Source organism: Neoarius graeffei, chromosome 12 (assembly GCF_027579695.1).
Source record: "Neoarius graeffei isolate fNeoGra1 chromosome 12, fNeoGra1.pri, whole genome shotgun sequence".
Classification (NCBI taxonomy): domain Eukaryota; kingdom Metazoa; phylum Chordata; class Actinopteri; order Siluriformes; family Ariidae; genus Neoarius; species Neoarius graeffei.
In genome coordinates, this window is record NC_083580.1 from 56,490,707 (window position 1) to 56,517,201 (window position 26,495).

Genomic DNA, 26,495 nt, shown 5'->3' on the forward strand with positions numbered 1-26,495 from the left:
ACAAGACATTAACTTGGAAGAAGCTTTGCTTTAGTAAGAGCTTTGTTTCCTTGACAGTATTAGCTTTCAGCAAACTGCTTCGCTGAGTCAGACGTGTATACAATAGGACTGAATTATACAAACATTTCAGGAGGAATGATTAGCCTTGTTTTTTTTCTTTCTTTTTTTTTAGCTTAGCGAGTCAGGTTTTTCCTAAATGGCAGTCAGTTGCACTGGGAAGGAGCCCAAGCCCATTTTGCAAGGATATGAAAGCCTGATATACACTATGTGACACAGTGTCATTAAATTATAAAGAAATGCTGTAGTGTACAGTGGTGCTTGAAAGTTTGTGAACCCTTTAGAATTTTCTATATTTCTGCATAAATATGACTTAAAACATCATCAGATTTTCACACAAGTCCTAAAAGTAGATAAAGAGAATCCAGTTAAACAAATGAGACAAAAATATTATACTTGGTCATTTATTTATTGAGGAAAATGGTCCAATATTACATATCTGTGAGTGGAAAAAGTATGTGAACCTTTGCGTTCAGTATCTGGTGTGACCCCCTTGTGCAGCAATAACTGCAACTAAATGTTTCCGGTAACTGTTGATCAGTCCTGCACACTGGCTTGGAGGAATTTTAGGCCATTCCTCTGTACAGAACAGCTTCAATTCTGGGATGTTGGTGGGTTTCCTCACATGAACTGCTCGCTTCAGGTCCTTCCACAACATTTCGATTGGATTAAGGTCAGGACTTTGACTTGGCCATTCCAAACTATTAACTTTATTCTTCTTTAACCATTCTTTGGTAGAATGACTTGTGTGCTTAGGGTCGTTGTCTTGCTGCATGACCCACCTTCTCTTGAGATTCAGTTTATGGACAGATGTCCTGACAGTTTCCTTTAGAATTCACTGGTATAATTCAGAATTCATTGTTCCATCAATGATGGCAAGCCGTCCTGGCCCAAATGCAGCAAAACAGGCCCAAACCATGATCCTACCACCACCATGTTTCACAGATGGGATAAGGTTCTTATGCTGGAATGCAGTGCTTTCCTTTCTACAAACATAACACTTCTCATTTAAACCAAAAAGTTCTATTTTGGTCTCATCCATCCACTAAACATTTTTCCAATAGCCTTCTGGCTTGTCCACGTGATCTTTAGCAAACTGCAGATGAGCAGCAATGTTCTTTTTGGAGAGCAGTGGCTTTCTCCTTGCAACCCTGCCATGTATACCATTGTTGTTCAGTGTTCTCCTGATGGTGGACTCATGAACATTAAGATTGGCCAATGTGAGAGAGGCCTTCAGTTGCTTTGACGTTACACTGGGGTCCTTTGTGACCTTGCCGACTATTACACACCTTGCTCTTGGAGTGATCTTTGTTGGTCGACCACTCCTGGGGAGGGAAACAATGGTCTTGAATTTCCTCCATTTGTACACAATCTGTCTGACTGTGGATTGGTGGAGTCCAAACTCTTTAGAGATGGTTTTGTAACCTTTTCCAGCCTGATGAGCATCAACAATGCTTTTTTAGAGGTCCTCAGAAATCTCGTTTGTTCGTGTCATGATACACTTTGACAAACATGTGTTGTGAAGATCAGACTTTGATAGATCCCTGTTCTTTAAATAAAACAGGGTGCTCACTCACACCTGATTGTCATCCCATTGATTGAAAACACCTGACTCTAAGTTCACCTTCAATCCTAGAGATTCACATACTTTTGCCACTCACAGATATGTAATATTGGATCATTTTCCTCAATAAATAAATGACCAGGTACAATATTTTTGTCTCATTTGTTAAACTGAGTTCTCTTTATCTACTTTTAGGACTTGTGTGAAAATCTGATGATGTTTTAGGTCATATTTATGCAGAAATACAGTATAGAAAATTCTAAAGGGTTCACAAACTTTCAAGCACCACTGTTTGTGTCATAGGCAGGAATTTCAACACATTTCCCTGTACTGAGAATAAAGCAGTACCTGAAACTTTATAATTTTTTGAAGTATAATAGTATGTTAAAACTATATACCTTTCCCGTTAGGTTCTCTGTAGCTAGTAAATAATTTATCTAACAGTAAAGTTAGACTTGTTAGCCATAGAAGCTGTTAGTATGCTGTTAATAGTTATAACTAAACAGAGCAGTCTACTTTCTTGAATAATAAAAACAGCAAATGAGATATATATATATATATATATATATATATATATATATATATATATATATATATATCCACTCTGATATTAACTGATGCCCTCTGGAAGTCCTGCCCTCTTGTGCCCATTTTACATTAGTTATGTTTTATTGGTTCTTTCATCTCAACTTTCCACTAAAGATGCAGCACTCTCACTTCGCTAAGGTAAATGGAGAAAGCTTTGAGTTCTTTAATGTGAAGAAAAATTAACGAATATATGTTTAACTTAGCTAACATAAGGCAAGTAGATACAGTATTTAACACAAGTTAACTGCATTTTTGTAGAAAATGGAAATACTTTTAGCCCAAGAGGGTCAGAAAGGGCACATTTGATTTTCAGAAAAGAATGAAAACAAAGGACGACAGCAGTGACGTTGAATCGAAACAAGTTTAAAGATCAGCAGTGCTGTGCACAGTGGAAACGTTAATGCACTGTTAAAGAATGTCACTCGTACTCATGGTCAGAGCATGTACTTGTGGCAGTAGACCTGCTGTTTGTTGAGGAATTACTACAGAACTGTGCTTGAAATCCAATCTCTGGGCTGTCTCAGAGGAGCTTCATCGCAATGAAACAGCTCCTCCATGCCTCCTAAATCAGTCTGATGTCCTTCCAGCAGGAGCTGTTATCATTTTGTAAACGGCTGCTCGTCATGCTCATCCGACAGTTCTTCCGTTGCAAGCCCGAGCCTCGCAGCCTGCTAATCAGAGCCGAGTTAAATTGGAAACCTTGATTGGCATAGCCCCTCCTCACAGGAAGCTGGTCCCCAGCCAACTTGCATGCATGAACAAATCATGTGGCAGGCCATTGTTCAACAAAAGAGCTAAAAATAAAACCAGGTCTAATTTTGGAAGGGAATAACAATGATTTAACTTCTATGACTGTAATGAATTAGCTTGGTATATATTGTTTAATTTAAAATTGGAACAGGATCTGTAAGATGACCTAAAACATCATCTCTCTCTCTCTCTTTCTCTCTCTCTCTCTCTCTCTCTCTCTCTCTCTTTTCAGGTTATCCCTGACTGGAAAGAGCAGGAATGGGATCCGGAGAAACCAGACTCTTACGCAGGAATCTTCCACTTCCGCTTCTGGCGCTTTGGTGAATGGGTGGACGTGGTGATCGATGACCGCCTGCCCACAGTGGACAATCAGCTGGTGTACTGCCACTCAAATGACAGCAATGAATTCTGGAGTGCCCTGGTGGAGAAAGCTTATGCCAAGTACGCACTTCAGTTATAAAAGTCACATTACTCTGACTTGCTTCCATATTATGTATATAATTCCAGAATGATTAAAGCTGGGTAAAAAGGCTATAACAATGTATTACTGCTTAATTAGCTTAATCTCACACTGAAATAGTATAATTAGAATACATTCTCTTTACATTTCTCTTACGTATATGTTCAGTGTGAGGTTAAGCTACATACTTATCAACAAAGACATTTTTCATAACCTTTTTAAACCCCTTTTTAAAAAGGGTGCCAATAGTTCTGAAGCTGAGTGTAGAATCACACTTACCAATTCAATTATTTACAACTGATAGCATCATAATAATAGGACTGTTGATGAATTATATCATTGAACCAGATAATGTTCTTTTGTATCCGATAAAATTTTATCATCCAAACACAATAGTCATGACTGCAATTAAGATTTAAACATGAAATAATAAGAACATTTTATTTATTGGGTTAACATTTTAGAAACAGTACATAAAGTGCAAATTACTTGTCACTTTACTGAGAAACCATGATCCCCCCCCCCCATTAAAACCTACGCCAAAAAAAAAAGTGAATAACAAATGATCTTTGGAAACGAAATCTCACATCTCTAACCGTAAGCATTACTGTTCCCATGATTTAATTCAGAGTTATCCCACACAGGCCAAAATGACAGCATTAGTCATGTTTTCGAGAAAAAAAAAATCATGCATATTTTACACCTACACCTCCAGCAGCATATTTATATTTTTATATATTTACCTCCAGCTCCACAGCAGAGCTCATACACAGCAAAACGCTGACAGCCGGTGAAGGGGAAAAAAAAATCAATAATGGTGGCTCCACCAATTATTTCATTTTATTTATTTATTTATTTATTTATTTAAATATGGTGGACTCTGTGAACCTGTGGAATCTGATGCAGGTGCAAACCAATATACTAGCTTTGCAGGAAAAACTCATATGAACTAGTTAGGAATAGATTATACTATATTATATGGACATGAGTGTTTTCCTGGGAAATACACCACTTTTGTTTTTCATATGAGCTACATCCAGGCCATCCATCCATCCATCCATCCATTATCTGTAGCTGCTTATCCTGTTCTACAGGGTCGCAGGCAAGCTGGAGCCTATCCCAGCTGACTACGGGTGAAAGGCGGGGTACACCCTGGACAAGTCGCCAGGTCATCACAGGGCTGACACATAGACACAGACAACCATTCACACTCACATTCACACCTACGGTCAATTTAGAGTCACCAGTTAACCTAACCTGCATGCCTTTGGACTGTGGGGGAAACCGGAGCACCCGGAGGAAACCCACGCGGACACGGGGAGAACATGCAAACTCCACACAGAAAGGCCCTCGCCGGCCCCGGGGCTCGAACCCGGACCTTCTTGCTGTGAGGCGACAGCGCTAACCACTACACCACCGTGCCGCTACATCCAGGACATGGAGAACCAAAACCATGACAAAGCTCTATATGTCACTTGTGAGGAAATCGATGAATTGTTTTGATAAATTTGGGTACTTTTTGTTTGTGAATGTGTCTATATAAAACTCACATTTTTCATACAAAATACAGTGATGCTTGAAAGTTGGTGAACCCTTTAGAATTTTCTATATTTCTGCATAAATATGACCTAAAACATCATCAGATTTTCACACAAGTCCTAAAAGTAGATAAAGACAACCCAGTTTAACAAATGAGACAAAATATTATACCTGGTCATTTATTTATTGAGGAAAATGATCCAATATTACATATCTGTGAGTGGAAAAAGTATGTGAACCTTTGCTTTCAGTATCCGGTGTGACCCCCTTGCGCAGCAATAACTGCAACTAAACGTTTCCGGTAACTGTTGATCAGTCCTGCACACCGGCTTGGAGGAATTTTAGGCAATTCCTCTGTACAGAACAGCTTCAATTCTGGGATGTTGGTGGGTTTCCTCACATGAACTGCTCGCTTCAGGTCCTTCCACAACATTTCGATTGGATTAAGGTCAGGACTTTGACTTGGCCATTCCAAAACATTAACTTTATTCTTCTTTAACCATTCTTTGGTAGAACGACTTGTGTGCTTAGGGTTGTTGTCTTGCTGCATGACCCACCTTCTCTTGAGATTCAGTTCATGCACAGATGTCCTGACATTTTCCTTCAGAATTCGCTGATATAATTCAGAATTAATTGTTCCATCAATGATGGCAAGCCGTCCTGGCCCAGATACAGCAAAACAGGCCCAAACCATGATACTACCACCACCATGTTTCACAGATGGGATAAGGTTCTTATGCTGGAATGCAGTGTTCTCCTTTCTCCAAACATAATGCTTCTCATTTAAACCAAAAAGTTCTATTTTGGTCTCATCCATCCACAAAACATTTTTCCAATAGCCTTCCGGCTTGTCCACGTGATCTTTAGCAAACTGCAGACGAGCAGCGATGTTCTTTTTGGAGAGCAGTGGCTTTCTCCTTGCAACCCTGTCATGCACACCATTGTTGTTCAGTGTTCTCCTGATGGTGGACTCATGAACATTAACATTAGCCAATGTGAGAGAGGCCTTCAGTTGCTTAGAAGCTACCCTGGGGTCCTTTGTGACCTCGCCGACTATTACACGCCTTGCTCTTGGAGTGATCTTTGTTGGTCGACCACTCCTGGGGAGGGTAATAATGCTCTTGAATTTCTTCCATTTGTACACAATCTGTCTGACTGTGGATTGGTGGAGTCCAAACTCTTTAGAGATGGTTTTGTAACCTTTTCCATCCTGATGAGCATCAACAACGCTTTTTCTGAGGTCCTCAGAAATTTCCTTTGTTTGTGCCATGATACACTTCCACAAACGTGTGTTGTGAAGATCAGACTTTGATAGATCCTTGTTCTTTAAATAAAATAGGGTGCCCACCAGTGGTGGCTGGTAGTCTTTCAAACAGGGGAGGCTGGTCGGTTACGATATTTCCAGATTTTAAAAGAAAGAACACATCAATTTTGCCCATACTCTTGCCTCTGATCTGGCTGATTGTTGGCAGGGTCACAAACTGTGAAATAACAGGTTCTTTTGGCCCATTAGCCTACTGTCCAATATACATGATGGTGGTGTTGGGGGGTATATTTTAACATTTTATATTTTAAAATTGTGGCATGTTGTTTAAAAATTGATCATTATTGAAAGCAGCTCTTTTGTCAGGAACCTCAGCAGTAACAGCAGAGTGTTCTGGAATAGGCACAAGCACTGACCTTGGGGAGCCAAACATAGAGCTGGGTGCCACACATTTCATTCAATGACACTTTCCCTATATTTTACTTATTTTGACTGAGAAATGTTTTATTGACAATTTTGATAACCCTCCACTTTTAATCTAGGTCTATAGTGTGAAATGTTCTCGGCTGTGTTTTTGTTTAAAAATGTTTTCCAGATTGTAGCTGTGTTTAATTCATATCCAGAGAAATATATATTCCAATATAATATACTCAGCATAAACATTTTAAATAGATTCTATATTTTTGGTCCATCCATGACATATTACTAAAGTAGCCTATTTACTGTTGTTGATGTGGGTCACTTGCTGTTAGCCAATTCACTTTCTCGTACCAGGAGAGCTGAAAGGAACGAGTATTATTCCCTACCTTTTTCACCAAGTCAATTTGAGGCATTGGCCTACCCTGCTCTTTAATTTTTATTTTTTCCTTGAAAGGAAGACTGGCAAATGGCTTCGCCAAAATTAAATCAGCAATGCTTGGCATCCGTGTGCAGCTTTCTTGCTAGCTGACTAGCCCCCTCAAGTTCAAGTTCAGTCACTCAAATAAACGAAATTTCTGGAACTAAGATAGCAAACTTGACAACACTATATTTACACTTTATTTACAATGAAAATATATACAAACTAAAAAAGCTGGTAGAAACCGTATGTAATGAATGAAATCGAAATGTAAGCTGATCTCTTACAATACACCACAGCACTTGCGAATCCGCATGGGACTGAACTGAAATTCACCGCTGCCTGTCTATATTTGAAACGAGCTGTCAATCAAAGAAAATATCCGGCCGCTTTCACCAATCACCAGTCTCCTCGCGGAAAGCTTTGCCATGTCCCTCCCACTGTGAGGCTGGGAGTCCGTAGGCGGGCGTTTTCGCAGTATTTGTCCAATAACCGTCTTGCATTTTGAGATTGAAAAGCGCATAGCTCCCAAATGCCATTGAAGTCCACTGAGGCTGGGAGTCCGGTGGGCGGGTGTGTTCGCGGTATTTGTCCAATAATCGTCTTGCATTTTGATATTGAAAAGCGCATAGCTCCCAAATGCCATTGAAGTGCACTGAGGCTGGGCTGCATCGCGCTGTCACGAGGGGGAAAAACTCACGCACACATTAGGCGAACTGGGGAAAGTTATAACGGAATGATTTCGCACTGTAGTTGGGTTGAGCACATATATTTCTATGATTCTGGATCTGAAATAGCAATGTTATAAGGTCGGCTATAACATAAGCCTAGCGCAATTCATCCTACACGATGTTCGTCATTTTTAGAGGAGGCTGAGCCTCCCTCGTTGTCTTAGAGCAATCGCCCGTGGTGCCCACTCACACCTGATTGTCATCCCACTGATTGAAAACACCTGACTCTAATTTCACCTTCAAATTAACTGCTAATCCTAGAGCTTCACATACTTTTGCCACTCACAGATATGTGATATTAGATCCTTTTCCTCAATAAATAAATGACCAGGTATCTCATGTTTGTCTCATTTGTTTAATTGGGTTCTCTTTATCTACTTTTAGGACTTGTGTGAAAATCTGATGATGTTTTAGATCATATTTATGCAGAAATATAGAAAATTCTAAAGGGTTCACAAACTTTCAAGCACCACTGTGCATTGCAGATCTGAGTGACATGTTTAAATAATATTGGCTGGCATTGAGTCCTCTATCAGATATATTCCATTCAGCTAGTATGATATTGAACGAGTTGAAGCCTGCCTTTCAGCAAGTGTAGGTCATTAAAAGAATTTTCCCTGACACCCAATTATTTTTGTTTCGTGGACCAAAAGCTACTGAATTCAAATCACAGGCTTCCAATTTTATTAGTTTTTTTCTAATAGAACAATTAATAAATTTGGGCCACATGGCCCTAAATCCTCCGCTATTTTTTCCTGCTTCACCATGACCCAATTCAAGATACTATGTCATGCATCACGTGGTGGGCTTTCACCATTCGTGCAAGACATTGTGGGATACAAACTTGAAACAGGAGAGAAAAATGGAGGACGTGAGTGTGTGAATGAAACGTGGAAGACCAACTACAGTAACGGAAAGCGAGAAGAGAAGATGCTATATTGCGAAGGAAAGGAAACGCAGGATCAAACTAATAAATATTGGTGATCAGTGGAGATGGTGGGATGATCAAAAGTAAACTTACGTATGCGCACATGCACTTCCTCCATTTGCTTGATTGCACGAACCGGGCGATCTCGCACATTATTTGCTATGGAATCCCCTCAAATTAGATACGTTCCCAGTCACAGAATTGCCTGATATTTTTATGAAATATTAGAGAAATTAACATACATCATTATGACTAAGTTTCAGAGAGAACTAAATTTTATTGATTTTATTAAATTGAAAGGCTGTCTTTAATGAAAAATTCATTTAACATAATAGCATGTGTGGATTTAAATGTTTCTTTTTTCTACCTCTTTATCTAAAAAACGTAAATGTACTTTGTCTAGTGAGCTCAAAAATTGCTGCTCATATTTTACAATACATCAAAGAAAATCTTTCAAGCTGGTTGAGAAATGTAATTTGAGGCTATTACGTCAACCGTTCAGTATATTTCATTCACCAAGCAGCAATTCTCGGCAGCTTTTCTTTTCAATGCCCAAGCTGTTATGAAAGGTTTTTCCATTTTTTTACACATTGTACAGTATCATGCTATTACTTTTTGGACTGAAATGATCAGGGTTTATATCCAAGAAAGAGAGCAAGCATCTGTTGCCCTCGTGAGACATAAACTCAGCACTAACAGACATTAAACAAGAAAACAATCTTCCAAATAAGAGGCCTGTATGTTTCCGTAAAATCCATCAATCTGGGTTTTTTTGTCTTCTTTTAAACAACATAAAATAATTTTGGACATGAAAATTGCAGCAGAGTCACAGTACTACAGCATTTCCGTCTACTGGGAACAATGACTGTCGTATCATTGCCTGGGAATAGAGGCCTGCGCACTTGTACATTTCTGTTATTGGTTAAGGAAATGACTACGCAAACATAAAATCTACATTGATCATTTTTAATCATGGACATTATCAATTATTCAGGTTAAACATTGCAGCCCTAATTTCAATATAAAGACACCTGTTCTCCGCAGGCCCAAGAGTTTGAAGTAGCTTCATCTCACACTGACAAAATGAGAAAAATCCAACCTTTAATTGAAACAAATTTATTCAAATCCCTCATCAAGAAATTATTATTTTTAATAGAAACACGTGTCACTATTATTGGCACCCTTGCAGTTAATACAACCCCGATTCCAAAAAGTTGGGACAAAGTACAAATTGTAAATAAAAACGGAATGCAATAATTTACAAATCTCAAAAACTGATATTGTATTCACAATAGAACATAGACAACATATCAAATGTCGAAAGTGAGACATTTTGAAATTTCATGCCAAATATTGGCTCATTTGAAATGTCATGACAGCAACACATCTCAAAAAAGTTGGGACAGGGGCAATAAGAGGCTGGAAAAGTTAAAGGTACAAAAAAGGAACAGCTGGAGGACCAAATTGCAACTCATTAGGTCAATTGGCAAGAGGTCATTAACATGACTGGGTATAAAAAGAGCATCTTGGAGTGGCAGCGGCTCTCAGAAGTAAAGATGGGAAGAGGATCACCAATCCCCCTAATTCTGCGCCGACAAATAGTGGAGCAATATCAGAAAGGAGTTTGACAGTGTAAAATTGCAAAGAGTTTGAACATATCATCATCTACAGTGCATGATATCATCAAAAGATTCAGAGAATCTGGAAGAATCTCTGGGCGTAAGGGTCAAGGCCGGAAAACCATACTGGGTGCCCGTGATCTTTGGGCCTTTAGACGGCACTGCATCACATACAGGCATGCTTCTGTATTGGAAATCACAAAATGGGCTCAGGAATATTTCCAGAGAACATTATCTGTGAACACAATTCACCGTGCCATCCGCCGTTGCCAGCTAAAACTCTATAGTTCAAAGAAGAAGCTGTATCTAAACATGATCCAGAAGCGCAGACGTCTTCTCTGGGCCAAGGCTCATTTAAAATGGACTGTGGCAAAGTGGAAAACTGTTCTGTGGTCAGACGAATCAAAATTTGAAGTTTTTTATGGAAAACAGGGACGCCGTGTCATTCGGACTAAAGAGGAGAAGGATGACCCAAGTTGTTATCAGTGCTCAGTTCAGAAGCCTGCATCTCTGATGGTATGGGGTTGCATTAGTGCATTTGGCATGGGCAGCTTACACATCTGGAAAGACACCATCAATGCTGAAAGGTATATCCAGATTCTAGAGCAACATATGCTCCCATCCAGACAACGTCTCTTTCAGGGAAGACTTTGCATTTTCCAACATGACAATGCCAAACCACATACTGCATCAATTACAGCATCATGGCTGTGTAGAAGAAGGGTCCGGGTACTGAACTGGCCAGCCTGCAGTCCAGATCTTTCACCCATAGAAAACATTTGGCGCATCATAAAATGGAAGATACGATAAAATGACCTAAGACAGTTGAGCAACTAGAATCCTACATTAGAGAAGAATTGGTTAACATTCCTATCCCTAAACTTGAGCAACTTGTCTCCTCAGTCCCCAGACGTTTACAGACTGTTGTAAAGATAAAAGGGGATGTCTCACAGTGGTAAACATGGCCTTGTCCCAACTTTTTTGAGATGTGTTGTTGGCATGAAATTTAAAATCACCTAATTTTTCTCTTTAAATTATACATTTTCTCAGTTTAAACATTTGATATGTCATCTCTGTTCTATTCTGAATAAAATGTGGAATTTTGAAACTTCCACATCATTGCATTCCGTTTTTATTTAAAATTTGTACTTTGTCCCAACTATTTTGGAATCGGGGTTGTACTTTGTACAACCTCCCTTTGCCAGTAAAACAGCACTGAGTTTCTCTTGTAACATTTTATAAGATTGGAGATTCAGAGCAGGGAATCTGAGACCATTCCTCTTTACACAATCTCTCCAGATCATCCAGGGTCCTCAGCCCTCTCTTGTGCTCTCTCCTCTTCAGCTCACCCCACAGGTTTTCAATGGGGTTCAGGTCAGGGGACTGAGATGGCCAGGGCAGAAGCTTGATTCCGTGGTCAGTGAACCATTTTTGTGTTGATTTGGACATGTGCTTCATATCATTGTCCTGCTAGAAGATCTACTGATGACACAGTTTTAGTTCCCTGGCAGAGGCAGACAGATTTTGATTTAAAATGTCCTGGTATTTCATGGAGTCCATGATGCCATGTACCCTAACAAGGTTTCCAGGGCTTTTGGAGGAAAAAACAGCCCCAAAACATCACAGAACTTCCACCATATTTTACAGTTAGGATCGAGTTCTTTTCATTATCGCCATCCTTCGTTTTACGCCAAACCCACCTTGAGTGTTTATTGCCAAAAAGCTCCATTTTTGTTACTTCAGACCATAGAGCACAGTTCCAGTCAAAGTTGTAGTAGTGTTTTACAAACATCAGGCACTTATGTTTGTGATGAATGGACTGAAAAAGCTTTTTTATGGCATACCATTCCCTGACTTATAAGGGTCAACACATTTCTCCCTCATTTGGTTTGTGTGTTCTCTTATCTTTCCCATGTTGATGGATGACTAACTCTGTGTCCGAAATCACTCCCTACTCACTATATAGTGAAGATGCCATTTTGTAGTGCTGTCCAAAACAATAGTGAGGATTATTACATCCTATATCTCATCTCATTATCTCTAGCTGCTTTATCCTTCTACAGGGTCGCAGGCAAGCTGGAGCCTATCCCAGCTTACATCCTATATAGTGCACTCAAAGTATCCCACAATGCATTACGAAAAGTAGTGTACAACCGATGGTCACTAACCAAGCAATATATCCCATCATGTATTGCGGTCGCACTAAAAGAAATCAAATTAAAAGCCTCAAATTTGATTTAATAAAAGGCAGCAGGAAAGAAGAAAGTATTCAGCCTTGATTTAAAAAGAACTGAAAGATGCAGGTACTTTGTATTGATTAATGTGGGGAATACACTCGGTATAATATGTATTTATTATTTTGAAAACCCACCTGCTGACTGATCTGGCATGTTTTAATTGTGCGACAGTAATGATGTAAATGCCAGTACAACAGACTAGTGTCCGAAAGCGTTTTTTTTTTTTTTTTCCATTTTACCAATGAGCTCACTATATAGTCCTCTATATGGTAATTCCCTATATAGGGAGTAGGGAGTAGTGAACAAGTGAGTGATTTCAGACACAGGGTAAGGGAATTTGACTTCTGTGTCACCTCATATTTGTTCCCCAGTTAATCAGGAAGTCATGGATTACAGATTGAAAGTTCCTAGACACTCCAATCAACTTAAAAAAATTTACAATATAAATGGGAAACATGCTTCACTTACATTGTGTTCACTATCATTTCCAGGGGTGCCAATAATAGTGGCATATGGGTTTTTGTTGAACATAATTATTTATTGATGAAGGATTTGTTTTTGTTTGAATCAATTTATTTCAATTAAAGGTTGGTAAAAAAAATAGTAATAACACATACATGTGCCCATATGCAAAATATTTTCACTTGCTAAGATATAATTTTTTGCATTGGGAATGAAACACATCATCTCATTTTCTTCACCTCTGCAGAGTATATGGATGCTATGAAGCTCTGGATGGTGGGAACACAGCCGATGCTTTAGTGGACTTCACTGGTGGAGTCTCGGAGCCAGTGGACCTGCTGGAAGGAATGTATGCTCAGGATGAAGCAGCTAGGAACCAGTTGTTCGAGAGAGTGCTGAAGGTCCACAACCGAGACGGACTCATCAGCTGCTCCATCAGGGTGCGCTGAGACACGCTCATTTACTGTTACACTTTCTTTATGCTCTTGCTAGCTAAAATCAGACACGTCTATGGTTAGAGATGTCTGTTTTCTGTTTAAGACACCTGCATTTTACATTTGAGGCAAAGATTCCACTGTTCTCACATGATTTTGTTTTTAGCAAAGATCTTACACACTGTGTTTAGATGTGTCAGGATGATTTTGATGCTTACCCCAACATACCTCTTTCAATATGGATTTACGTTTCTTTTCCAAGACTAACTGTCTTCTCAAGTTTAACGCTGTGAATTATATTACAATTATACCACAGTGCTGGTTAGAACGTGATTGATTTTCTAACACAGAAGCCCTGACTGTAGTTCTGGGTGTAATTCAAATCACAGGTTTATATGAATGCACTCATTCTAATGTATTATCATAACAGCTTATTCACAGGGACTTGTCTGGCAGACGATCTATAGCATCTACAAATTAAGGGAAAATGTATACAGGGCTCAACATGAACTACAGTGGTGCTTGAAAGTTGGTGAACCCTTTAGAATTTTCTATATTTCTGCATAAATATGACCTAAAACAACATCAGATTTTCACACAAGTCCTAAAAGTAGATAAAGAGAACCCAGTTAAACAAATGAGACAAAAATATTATACTTGGTCATTTATTTATTGAGGAAAATGATCTAATATTACATGTCTGTGAGTGGCAAAAGTATGTGAACCTTTGCTTTCAGTATCTGGTGTGACCCCCTTGTGCAGCAATAACTGCAACTAAATGTTTCCGGTAACTGTTGATCAGTCCTGCACACCAGCTTGGAGAAATTTTATCCCATTCCTCTGTACAGAACAGCTTCAACTCTGGGATGTTGGTGGGTTTCCTCACATGAACTGCTCGCTTCAGGTCCTTCCACAACATTTTGATTGGATTAAGGTCAGGACTTTGACTTGGCCATTCCAAAACATTAACTTTATTCTTCTTTAACCATTCTTTGGTAGAATGACTTGTGTGCTTAGGGTCGTTGTCTTGCTGCATGACCCACCTTCTCTTGAGATTCAGGCCCTGTCCACACGGCAACGGATTCAGGTGAATCTGATAAAATTGTTTATTGTTTTGGCCTGGCGTCCACACGGCACCGGCGTTTTGGGTGCCCAAAATTAAATCTTTTGAGAACGGGTTCCAGAGTGAAAAAATCTGGCAACAGCGCCGTTGCAAAGTCGTCTGGATGAGTAGAACGGATTTGTTTACGATGACGTCACAACCACATGACTGTCAGTGCTTCACACCGGGTAGAAGTGTAACGAACTCGATGTGAGTTGTCAACAAATCCTATAACTTGGTTCATGAAACGCGCTTACAAAATATTTTCACTGTGAATATTTATTGTGTAATGGTGCAAAGTGAGAGAGAGTGAGAGAATAGCCCTTAGGGCAGAGTCTTTAGTCCAAACACTGCGGAAGCAGTACCAAACCGCGCACCGCCTGTGCACTTTCCAAAAACAAAAACAATCCCGCCAGCAAAAATAGGAAAAAAAAAAGGAGCGATCTCACCTCTTCAGATGTTGGTTTAAGTCCGACAATACATTCCTCAAAAAGGGCGTAGAAGAACAAAGTAATCCATCAACGTGTAGCATTCAATTTATTCCGGACCATTAAAGAATTCTGGAGGATATCAGAATGTTGGCGTACCGGCTTCCATCTACCCCCATTCATTCCTCTTTCCGCGTCTTTCGTTTTACGCTACTGATTAATAATCAAAACTTTGTGTGGCTAATGCTACAGAAGAAGGGGTTTATGCACATGCGTCTACTTCTTCTATTGTTCTGGTGTCTCCGATGGGACTGTCTTACAGCGCTCGTAGTGGTGTGGCATGTGTATTGGATTGTTTTCAGCAAGCATTGCGTTGCCATATGGACCTGAAATTTTACTGATCCGTTGCCCATGTGGACGCGATATTTAAAAAAAAAATTTCGTTGCCGTTGTCGTGTGGATGTAGCCTCAGTTCATGGACAGATGTCCTGAATTTCTCCTTTATAGTGTAGCAGTTTGCACGGTCGCCTCACAGCAAGAAGGTTCCAGGTTCAAACCCAGTGGCCAGCAAGGGCCTTTCTGTGTGGAGTTTGCATGTTCTTCCTGTGTCTGCGTGGGTTTCCTCTGGGTGCTCCGGTTTCCCCCACAATCCAAAGACATGCAGTTAGGTTGACGTGGGGCGGCCGTGGGCTGAGGTGCCCTTGAGCAAGGTACCGAACCCCTGATTGCTCCCCGGGCGCTCTGGGCTGCCCACTGCTCTGGGTGTGTGTGTGTGTGTTCACTGCTTCAGATGGGTTAAATGCAGAGGATGAATTTCACTGTGCTTGAAGTGTGCATGTGACGAATAAAGGTTTCTTTCCTTAATAAATAAAGGTTTCTTTTTAGAATTCGCTGGTAAAAGTCAGAATTCATTGTTCCAAAAATGATGGCAAGCCATCCTGGCCCACATGCAGCAAAACAGGCCCAAACCATGATCCTACCACCACCATGTTTCACAGATGGGATAAGGTTCTTATGCTGGAATGCAGTGCTTTCCTTTCTCCAAACATAATGCTTCTCATTTAAACCAAAAAGTTCTATTTTTGTCTCATCCATCCACAAAACATTTTTCCAATAGCTTTTTGGCTTGGCCACGTGATCTTTAGCAAACTGCAGATGAGCAGCAATGTTCTTTTTGGAGAGCAGTGGCTTTCTCCTTGCAACCCTGCCATGCACACCATTGTTGTTCAGTGTTCTCCTGATGGTGGACTCATGAACATTAATATTAGCCAATGTGAGAGAGGCCTTCAGTTGCTTAGAAGTTACCCTGGGGTCCTTTGTGACCTCGCCGACTATCACATGCCTTGCTCTTGGAGTGATCTTTGTTGGTCGACCACTCCTGGGGAGGGAAACAATGGTCTTGAATTTCCTCCATTTGTACACAATCTGTCTGACTGTGGATCGGTGGAGTCCAAACTTTTTAGAGATGGTTTTGTAACCTTTTCCAGCCTGATGAGCCTCAACAACACTTTTTCTGAGGTCCTCAGAAATCTCCTTTGTTCGTGCCATGATACACTTCCACAAACATGTGTTGTGAAGATCAGACTTTGATAGATCCTTGTTCTTTAAATAAAACAGGGTGCCCACTCACACCTGATTGTCATCCCATTGATTAAAAACACCTGACTCTAATTTCACCTTCAAATGAACTGCTAATCCTAGAGGTTCACATACTTTTGCCACTCACAGATATGTAATATTGGATCATTTTCCTCAATAAATAAATGACCAAGTATAATATTTTTGTCTCATTTGTTTAACTGGGTTCTCTTTATCTACTTTTAGGACTTGTGTGAAAATCTGATGTTGTTTTAGGTCATATTTATGCAGAAATATAGAAAATTCTAAAGGGTTCACAAACTTTCCAGCACCACTGTATATCTCAGAAACCATACAGAAAACTGAACCTGTCCTAAATGCGTTTCAGGCATTGGAAAAAGGAGATCTTTTTCTCTGCCTTTGTGTGGGGAAACAAGGTCACACTGCCACACATGCATTTCTGATGTACGGTATAGAAATGCACATCATTCCATAATTCCTTTTCCCTCTCCTAATCTTTGCAATATATATTACAGTAGAACATTTGCAACTCGTCCACAGAGGCTGGTATACAGGAAATGTATCAGCCTTTCAACAAATATTAGCCTTGCTACTGTTGCTGTTAGACAGCTAAACTAATGTTCCTTTATTTTGCTTGCCTTTCTACTTGTTAAGTGCTTCCTACTCCATAGAGTCCATAGAGTTATTATTGTACCTTACTGGCAGAAATTGGAACCACAACAAATGCTGCCAGATTCATCGGGACAGGAATCGCACTGCTACATGCCTTCCTTATGAACATTTTCAGTGGAGGAGCAGCAGACAGGGAGCAGAATGGTGGTGTAGTGATTAGCACTGTTGCCTCATAGCAAGAAGGTTCTGTGTTCGAGCCCAGTGACTGACTGGGGCCTTTCTGTGTAGAGTTTGCATGTTCTCCCCGTGTCTGTGTAAGTTTCCTCCCACAATCCAAAGACATGCCAGTAGGCTAACTGGCTACTCTAAATTGCCCAAAGGTGTGTATGAATGGTTGGTTGTTTCCCAAGCCCAGAAATGGGAGGGTTGTGGCAGGAAGGGCATCTGGCATAAAACTATGCTCCAATTAATATGAGATGTGGATCAGTAGGGTCCACATGGACCCTCCCTGACCTGGCAACGGTGCTGGACAAGAAGAAGAGCAGCAGACACGACAGTTAACGGGATAGTCTGATAGGGCTAGATTAAGAATATCTTGACACCACCAGAATCTTGTTTTAAATGTATCTTCCATTTCCAGTGGCTTATTTTTTGGCTAATTTCAGGTCTGTTTCTGTGGATTTTGAGATGCAATTCAACTGAGAATTTTTGTTGAAATCTGGCAACTCTGATTAATGATAGATCTTCTGTGTGTGCCTTGAATGCCTGCATCAAATACAGTTGAACAAAGAAACCGCTCAAAATGATCTGTTACATTGGATGCTGGATGATTGTATGTTGACAGTTGATTACAGGAGTTACTCTAAAAATGTACGAGATATCCTAGTCTGGAGAACAAGTTGAGAGTGATAGCCTCGCAACTTGAAGCTATATTATTATTATTGTCATCCTGCCCCAATAAAATCTATGGTCACAAGCCACTGCTGTAATAGAATTGGTTCTGTACATTGTCTCACACTGTTTACACTTCGCCTTGGTTTTCAGAAACGTATTAAATTTAATTCTGATTATTTGCTATAAAACAAAATCTGGGCAGATGCAGATCCTGTTATCAATTGTCCTATCAGCTGCTCCTTCCTTGAGCATGGGGCAGCATGATACTTGCCCAAATGAGCCTCGACTGGCACTTGTTTTTCCACTCAGTAGAGATAGAGTGCAACTCCACTATAACAAACTCCTTGGGGGCGTCCAAATATTTCATTATACTAAAAAGTTTATAATATTGAAATGGACCCACTTGTCAAACCAAACATTCACGGTACATGTGAAAATTTGGGCACATTCTCCTTATCATGGATTTCTCCTTCCAAGTAACTATCACAGTTCATTGACTGAGTTAAAGGATCACAAATGGAGGCGATTGTTTCTTCATCTGTTATGGAAATGGCAGAGGTTACCAGTGTACTGTTTTCAATATCCACCCACTGACTCGCTATGTTTTTTAATCTTCACCATTCAGTTCATTCATATATTGCTGGGTTTCACATGACGTCACATCCACCTCATTACTTATTCAAAACTTCAGCTGGTGGTCTACCAAAGCTCAGTTGACAAAGTGTTTGTACGAAGAAGGTCACATGAAAAATGCCTTATGCTTGCGTTGTTTTAGGTGGTTTGAATCGATCAAACCATGAAACTGATAAAAGTTTCTTCAAGGTTCCCCGTGAACTAATTTAAAAAAAAGGTGAACGAACACAGGATTTCACAAAAAGACGTCAAGATAGGTGGCTTTTGAACCTCTTACTGAAAACGAAGAGTCCGAGTCCTTTGACTCGAGTTTGCAGTGATCACTTTGTGAAAGATTTGTATATCCCTCTCAGCTATGTCCTTAGTGTTTTCCAAGTACTTTTCTTGCTATGTGTCGTTATTTTACAGTAATTTTTTTCAGTCACAAAGTGCTAAAGTCCCCAGCTGTTTCTCTGTTTACTCCTCACAAAGTCCATATGCATGAAGGTCGCGACAAAATTCTTCCCCAGCCGTACAGTTATAATGCGCCATGATCACTTCTCCGTCTTGTTTAACTAAGATCCAGGTCTTTAAAGGGGTTTCTGATGATCTTTGTGAATGATTTACCTGAGAGATAAGAGCCAACACAAGTGAGAATCAAGCGAACTGTTGTTTGTTTACACTTCAGCTTGGAGCGTTTCGTTGTAAAGACGCGAACGAAAAGCTTAAAAAAAACATCCTTACACGGGCAAAAACAATACAGGATTCATTCAGCAGCAACTTGATACTGAGGTCCTTTACCCAGCCATATACAAAAAAATTGTAAGCCTCCATACTCTTCCCAGACATGCAGCTTGTGAACAGGCAAGGCAGGCAACTGCTTGGGGCCCAGGGGCCCCCCAAGAGTCGGGGCCCGAGGGCTTATTTATTTTGTTTTTTATTGTTTTTATTGTTCTTTACCTTTGCTTTTTCACATTTGGAATTTAAAAAACTTTGGTTTCATACATTTTTCGTTGGTGTCAGATTATTTATAACATATTGGTGATGAACACTGGTCAGAAGGGCCCCCTGGAAATTTTTGCTTGGGGCCACAACAGACTAGAATCGCCTCTGACTCTTCCACGCTTTCATCTGTTTTGCGATGCAGAAGGATGTCTGCAACACCAGATAGTTCGAGATGTCTGGGAACTTGACTGAAGGGTAGTTTTCGAGATCATATGACAAATCCTTCTTTCCCAGACTGTAGGGGTCGATTCCATTGCACATAGCAATCTTCTGAATATATCTAAAGCGAGCAGTGGCTTCTAGATTATGAGCATACTCTGATAAGTTACCACTAGTTGTTTGCACTACGGCAGCCTTTTAGACCACCCGCTATTTCACCTCCGGTAAAACCGCAAAGAAAAGTCACGTGACTGAAACCCAGCAATTGCAAATCACCGATGATGTCATTTATGTCACACCGCAGGGCTGGGCAGGGGGTATTAAAACAAACACTGCTGGTATGCTTTACCTACTTGTTAAGTTTAGCGGTACCAACAGTCATTTCATCCTTTTATTGATCCTTTGATCGCCGTTCTTGATAATTGTTGGTGATTGACACCTAAGCAAGGCTCGTTAAGCCTTTGTTTTGTGGCATGAACACGTATTGTTAACTTGACTGCGGACTTGATTACCCATTATTTCTCTCTGGTGGAAAGAGGAACACACGTCTCAGTGATTGTTTTTTGAAACTCTGACTCATTATCACTAAAGTTGAGGGATACAAGCTTGTCAGGGTGCAAGCACTTATGGATGCAAACGCAGGGGAGAGTGGGTGTGTCGCAAACTGTAAACAAAGCCAAATCAGGAAACTGGAGACATCGTCAGGGACGGGCAAGGGTCAGTCGATCGGCAAACAAAATATCAGAGATCAGGTGAGAGAACGAAGTCAGAAATAAATGTAAACAGAGTTCGATAACAGAAAGTCAGGCGGATAGTCAAACGGCTCAGTAAAGTCAGGCATGGGGACACAGAACAATACTTCATAAAGTCAGAGTGTGAGAGCTGAGCTTATATAGGGAAGGTGATTGCCGGTAAATTAGAGACAGGTGTTGAGGTTAGAATTTTGGTGATGAGGGGCGCTGTGGCACTTGGGAAGTGTAGTCCTGAGCGGCCATGTTTGGAGGCTGCTCTGAACTCAGGTTTTCAGCGCTGTTACTGACAAAACGTAGTTCATTATATGCGAAAGTATAGGAAAAGTATTCGTTATAGTGGGGTTGCAATGTAATTAGTAAATAGTTGGTCACTCAAAGTAGGTAGTTTGTATTAAAAAAAATTATATGGTGCTCTGAATGAGGACTTTATGAAGATATATATGTTATTTACCAGCTGGGAGGTCCGTATCGTGAAATACTGTGACCGAGGTCTTGAAAGTACTGACCGAGGCCCTCTGGGCCGAGGTCAGTATTCAAGGCCAAGGTCACGGTATTTCACCATACGGACCAACCTTAAACTGGTAAAATAATATATTTATTTTTTTCTTTACCAAATTCTAACAGAAAATGAGCGTGCCGGAAAGGGAAAACTGAGCCGAGTCGCCATTTTGAATCCTCATTCACGGCTGTAATGCAAACGGCTTCCTCCTCGGTATACAAGTGCACTTCCATGGCAGGAAAAAAACTATATTTTGCCGCCCATGTAGTCCCCTATTTATACACAATTGAGTCATTCAGGATTCAGCCATGTTTTTGCTTGGTGTTAGCAAGTTACAGGTTTTTAGCTTTCTCCTGAAATGTTTTCTTTTATTTTGTCTTCCTCAGGGTAGTAAAACTCGCTTTCACTGTGAACACTGTCGTTATCGCCATCCATGCTGTAAAATTAATGTTATTTTGAATCCTCATTCACGGCTGTAATGCAAATGGCTTCCTCCTCGGTATACAAGTGCATTTCCATGGCAGGAAAAAAACTACATTTTGTCGCCTATGTAGTCCCCTATTTATACAAAATTAAGTCATTCAGGATTCAGCCATGTTTTTGCTCGGTGTTAGCAAATTACAGGTTTTTAGCTTTCTCCTGAAATGTTTTATTTCTTCTTCCTCAGGGTAATAAAACTCACTTTTGCTCTGAACACTGTCGTTATCACTATCCATGCTGTAAAATTAATGCTATTTTCCTGAGAAATGCAGACAAAAATTTATAAGGATTTTGATAATCTTATAAATAAATCTTATAAAAAAAAGATAAATGTTGACAAAAAAATGCTACTATGTTTGTTGCTGTTGTGAACGAGTGAGTCACCAGAGGTCCATAACCGGGGTCCAAAACTGGGGTCCGTATCGTAGGATACGGACCCACTCACCAGCCAATCAGAGCGCAGGATTTGGACCGCAAAAAAATAAGAACATTTATTGAATGACTTATATATAATTTATGTATTTATTTATTTTATCCACATTCACTGGATATGAGCAATCGCATGCTCAAATTGGCTACTACTAGGCTATCAGCTCATATACTGTGAGTAGAGAAAAACTAAATGGCAGACCATGATGCTGAACCAGGGGCGGCACGGTGGTGTAGTGGTTAGCACTGTCACCTCACAGCAAGAAGGTCCTGGGTTCGAGCCCTGGGGCCGGCGAGGGCCTTTCTGTGTGGAGTTTGCATGTTCTCCCTGTGTCCGCGTGGGTTTCCTCCGGGTGCTCCAGTTTCCCCCACAGTCCAAAGACATGCAGGTTAGGTTAACTGGTGACTCTAAATTGACCGTAGGTGTGAGTGTGAATGGTTGTCTGTGTCTATGTGTCAGCCCTGTGATGACCTGGCGACTTGTCCAGGGTTTACCCCGCCTTTCGCCCGTAGTCAGCTGGGATAGGCTCCAGCTGGTGTAGCAGCTAGAGATGATGAGATGAGATGATGCTGAACCAACCGAGTACAAAATAAAAACTCTACTCGAAAACAAAACCCCCCAAAATACAAAAAAGCAACAAAATATGGAATAAAAGTATTTGATGGTAAGAAACGTATCTTTTAAAAAAAATTTTCAAGAATTAGTATTATAGCATTTTTCACAAATTGCTGCTTTCATTCCGCTGGTTTGTTTACATTCTAAGCGGAAATTATTTTGTCAGACATTTTGTATCAAGTTTTTATACTTGGCGCTATGCATGTCATTGGTTATCAGTTCATGTACAACTCGATTTTGTGGAATAACTTATATGGCGGCACGGTGGTGTAGTGCTTTTTTGTATTTGGGGGGGTTTTGTTTTCGAGTAGAGTTTTTATTTTGTACTCGGTTGGTTCAGCAACATGGTCTGCCATTTTGTTTTTCTCTACTCACAGTGGACCTTCTTGCCTCACAGCAAGAAGGTCCGGGTTCGAGCCCTGTGGCCGGCGAGGGCCTTTCTGTGCGGAGTTTGCATGTTCTCCCCGTGTCCGCGTGGGTTTCCTCCGGGTGCTCCGGTTTCCCCCACAGTCCAAAGACATGCAGGTTAGGTTAACTGGTGACTCTAAATTGACCGTAGGTGTGAATGTGAATGGTTGTCTGTATCTATGTGTCAGCCCTGTGATGATCTGGCGACTTGTCCAGGGTGTACCCTGCCTCTCGCCCGTAGTCAGCTGGGATAGGCTCCAGCTTGCCTGCGACCCTGTAGAACAGGATAAAGTGGCTAGAGATAATGAGATGATTGTGTGTGTGTGTGTGTGTGTGTATATATATATATATATATATATATATATATATATATATTTTTTTTTTTTTTTTTAAACCTTTATTCGTCACATGCACACTTCAAGCACAGTGAAATTCATCCTCTGCATTTAACCCATCTGAAGCAGTGAACACACGCACACACTCAGAGCAGTGGGCAGCCACACTAGAGTGCCCGGGGAGCAGTTAGGGGTCAGGTACCTTGCTCAAGGGCACCTCAGCCCAAGGCCGCCCCACGTCAACCTAACTGCATGTCTTTAACAGTTATACAGTTGAAGCACAGCCCCACCATATAAATGTGCTTCATCTGCCCCTATGGATGAGCTGCCACTGCTGTTAATTTCAGTGAATAATTCATAATTTCCCAACACCATCAGGAGAAATGGTACATTAAATTAAACATACACCACATACTCTAGGTCCTCTAACTTAAGGTACTGTAAGTTTGTCCCTTTTTTATTACATTGTAAAGAATTTTAGAAGAAACATCTGACCCCTAAACAAATCATAAGTAAGAATCATGATTCCATCTCCTGAGCCATCAAAAATCAACCTTACAGTCATATAAATTTCCTCTGGGTGCTGCCTATAAAAAGAAAGTGTTGTTTTTCAAACATCATTTTCTTCCAGACTTTCATTTTCTTGTAAATGAGTCCAATCCCAGACTGGGAGTAATTGTTTATTGGTTGTGTGACTTTTTTGTCAACAAGTTTGTTTTTTCTCTCATAGTGAAGCAGCAGCAGCAACGTTACTTTTATACACGCTGAGAACCGAGACCATTGTGTCTACACTGGCATATCACTTCAAGCACACACAAATCCCTCAGGCTCACTCAGATCTTGGCTTTGGATTGGCAAATTAAATAAAAAAAATCCTTTTGTATATCTAAACAGATGGAACCATGAAACAAAGACACGTTTAGGAACGAACTCAGGATGGAGTTCAGGACAGAGCTCGGGCTAATTGAGTTCTAATATAGCTTCAAGGTTTGGGGTTGGTTTATTGCTTTTTTGTCCAGAAGACAGTTTAATTTGAAGAATGTTTCATCAGGCCCTTCAGCGTGTCTGGCTGTGCTTGTTTCAGACACGGCCTAATTGCTTTTTTCATCTTACTCTCCTTCCTTTGCTCCGAACACACAGAGCCAATCTGTGAACGTTTCTGTTGACGAATGATTGGTGTCACAGGGAGTTTACAAGACTCATCATATGCTGAGAGCTTCATTTTCTCTTACAGTATGCCAGGCAGTACCAAAGACCATCATAAAAATGGTACCTACTGCTGTCTGGCAAGGCACGCTGCAATACAGATGTGAGTGGGGAGTCAAACTCTCGTGGTTACCAGAGGACTAGCCCCCCACTGTAACCCTAATAGGCGAGAGGCCGAGGGCTACGGAAACGGAGATCAGCGGCGCCCTATGCGCCACATGGCGTGGGAAGGAACTTTGACTGATGCCAGGCAGTGTGCTCACTAGCGTGCTAGACTGTTATCGTCTGCTTTACACCAGTCACATTTTTCAGCATCAGTTATGCACAGAATATTCCCAATAAATGATTGGTAATTTAAACTTAAAATTAAAATGAAACTAAAATTCATTATACTGCTGTTCTTCATGCAATATTAATGCTAAATGATCTATTGAGAATTTACCCTCTGGCATTATTTGCTAAGGTCTGCATGATTTGACCCATTATGCTTGGTATACTTGGTTTAAGTAACTCTTTTTTAACAATTTCACTCAGGCGACCACAGTAGAGGACATGGAGGCTCGGCTGGACTGTGGGCTGGTCAAAGGTCACGCTTACGCAGTCACTGACGTTCGGAAAGTGCGCCTGGGCCACGGCTTGCTGGCCTTCTTCAAATCTGAGAAGCTGCACATGATTCGCATGAGGAACCCCTGGGGGGAGAAGGAGTGGAGTGGGCCATGGAGCGACAGGTGAGAGTGCCCTGCTGGACTGGAGATCTAGTGGGACTCACGAAGACTTAATTTTACTCTGTGCAATTTTCAGCCCAGTTTTGCTGTCACTGACAAAAAACACACATCACGTTGTAAAAGAGTCATTTTAGTCATGAATTGAGATTGACGATATTAGAAAGCATTTGACATGCTCACTGGAGGCCGGTTTGTGCTATTGTGACCAAAGACAGCCAGTGACAGAGATCTGTCAGTTTCAGAAAATGTCGAAGCTCACTTTGCAGAATATTTAAGTTATTCCACGAAATCGAGTCGTACATGAGCTGATAGCCGACGAGGTGCGTAGCACCGAGCACGTACAATGAGATTGAGTGGAGTAACTGTTTTATCCTGTCCACATTCACTGGATTTTGAGAAACAGAGCATTTTTATTTTTTGCAAATGCGATAAATAAAAACTTTAAACAAAATGTCCGACGTTAGAAAGTAAACAAACCGACGAAATGACAGTAGCAATTTGTGAAAAATGCTATAATAATAATTATTGAAAATCAAAAAAGATACTTTCTTACCATCACATACTTTTCTTCCATATTTTGTTGCTTTTTTTGTATTTTTTGGGGTTTTGTTTTCGAGGAGAGTTTTTATTTCATCCTCGGTTGGTTCAGCAACACGCTCCGCCATTTTGTTTTTCTCTACACACGGTATATGAGCTGATATCCTAGTCGTAGAGTAGCCAATCAGAGCACACGATTGCTCATATCCAGTGAATGTGGATAGAATAATTGTGTTTATGTGAACCCATTTTCTGCACCAGCACAGATTGTGATAATGTAACGATTGCAGGGTTCTCGCCAGCGCTTTATATGGTTGCGGCCCGCTACGCTAAAATTTCAGACCGCAACGGTAATTTCCCCCCGCTACGCTAAATTTTTAATATAGCGTAACGGTTGTTTTCAGTTGTTCATCACCATCGCCAAAAGTTTTTTTTTTCCTGCGCACTTGAGCAGTTTTCAAGGTGTCAAAATCAGCCTACGTTTGTTAGGAAACCCATGCCTGGAAATCAGTTCCGAGAGAGAGAGAGAGAGAGAGAGAGAGAGAGAGATCCTGGCGATAACTTTCTCTTGAGCTGGACTTCGGTGAATGACAATGGATGACGGACCCCCTCGCAAAAAAAGAGAC

The 26,495-nt window shown here is 40.6% G+C and overlaps 1 protein-coding gene across 1 annotated transcript in view; it reads left to right on the forward strand.

Moving 5' to 3' along the window:
- capn5b (calpain 5b) overlaps nucleotides 1-26,495 on the forward strand; it is a 107,599-nt gene that overhangs the window by 63,900 nt on the left and 17,204 nt on the right. Inside the window, exons 3-5 of the mRNA XM_060935101.1 lie at nucleotides 3,192-3,400; nucleotides 13,285-13,477; nucleotides 25,142-25,335. Coding sequence (XP_060791084.1) covers nucleotides 3,192-3,400; nucleotides 13,285-13,477; nucleotides 25,142-25,335 — 596 coding nt within the window. The remainder of the gene's footprint in view (nucleotides 1-3,191; nucleotides 3,401-13,284; nucleotides 13,478-25,141; nucleotides 25,336-26,495) is intronic.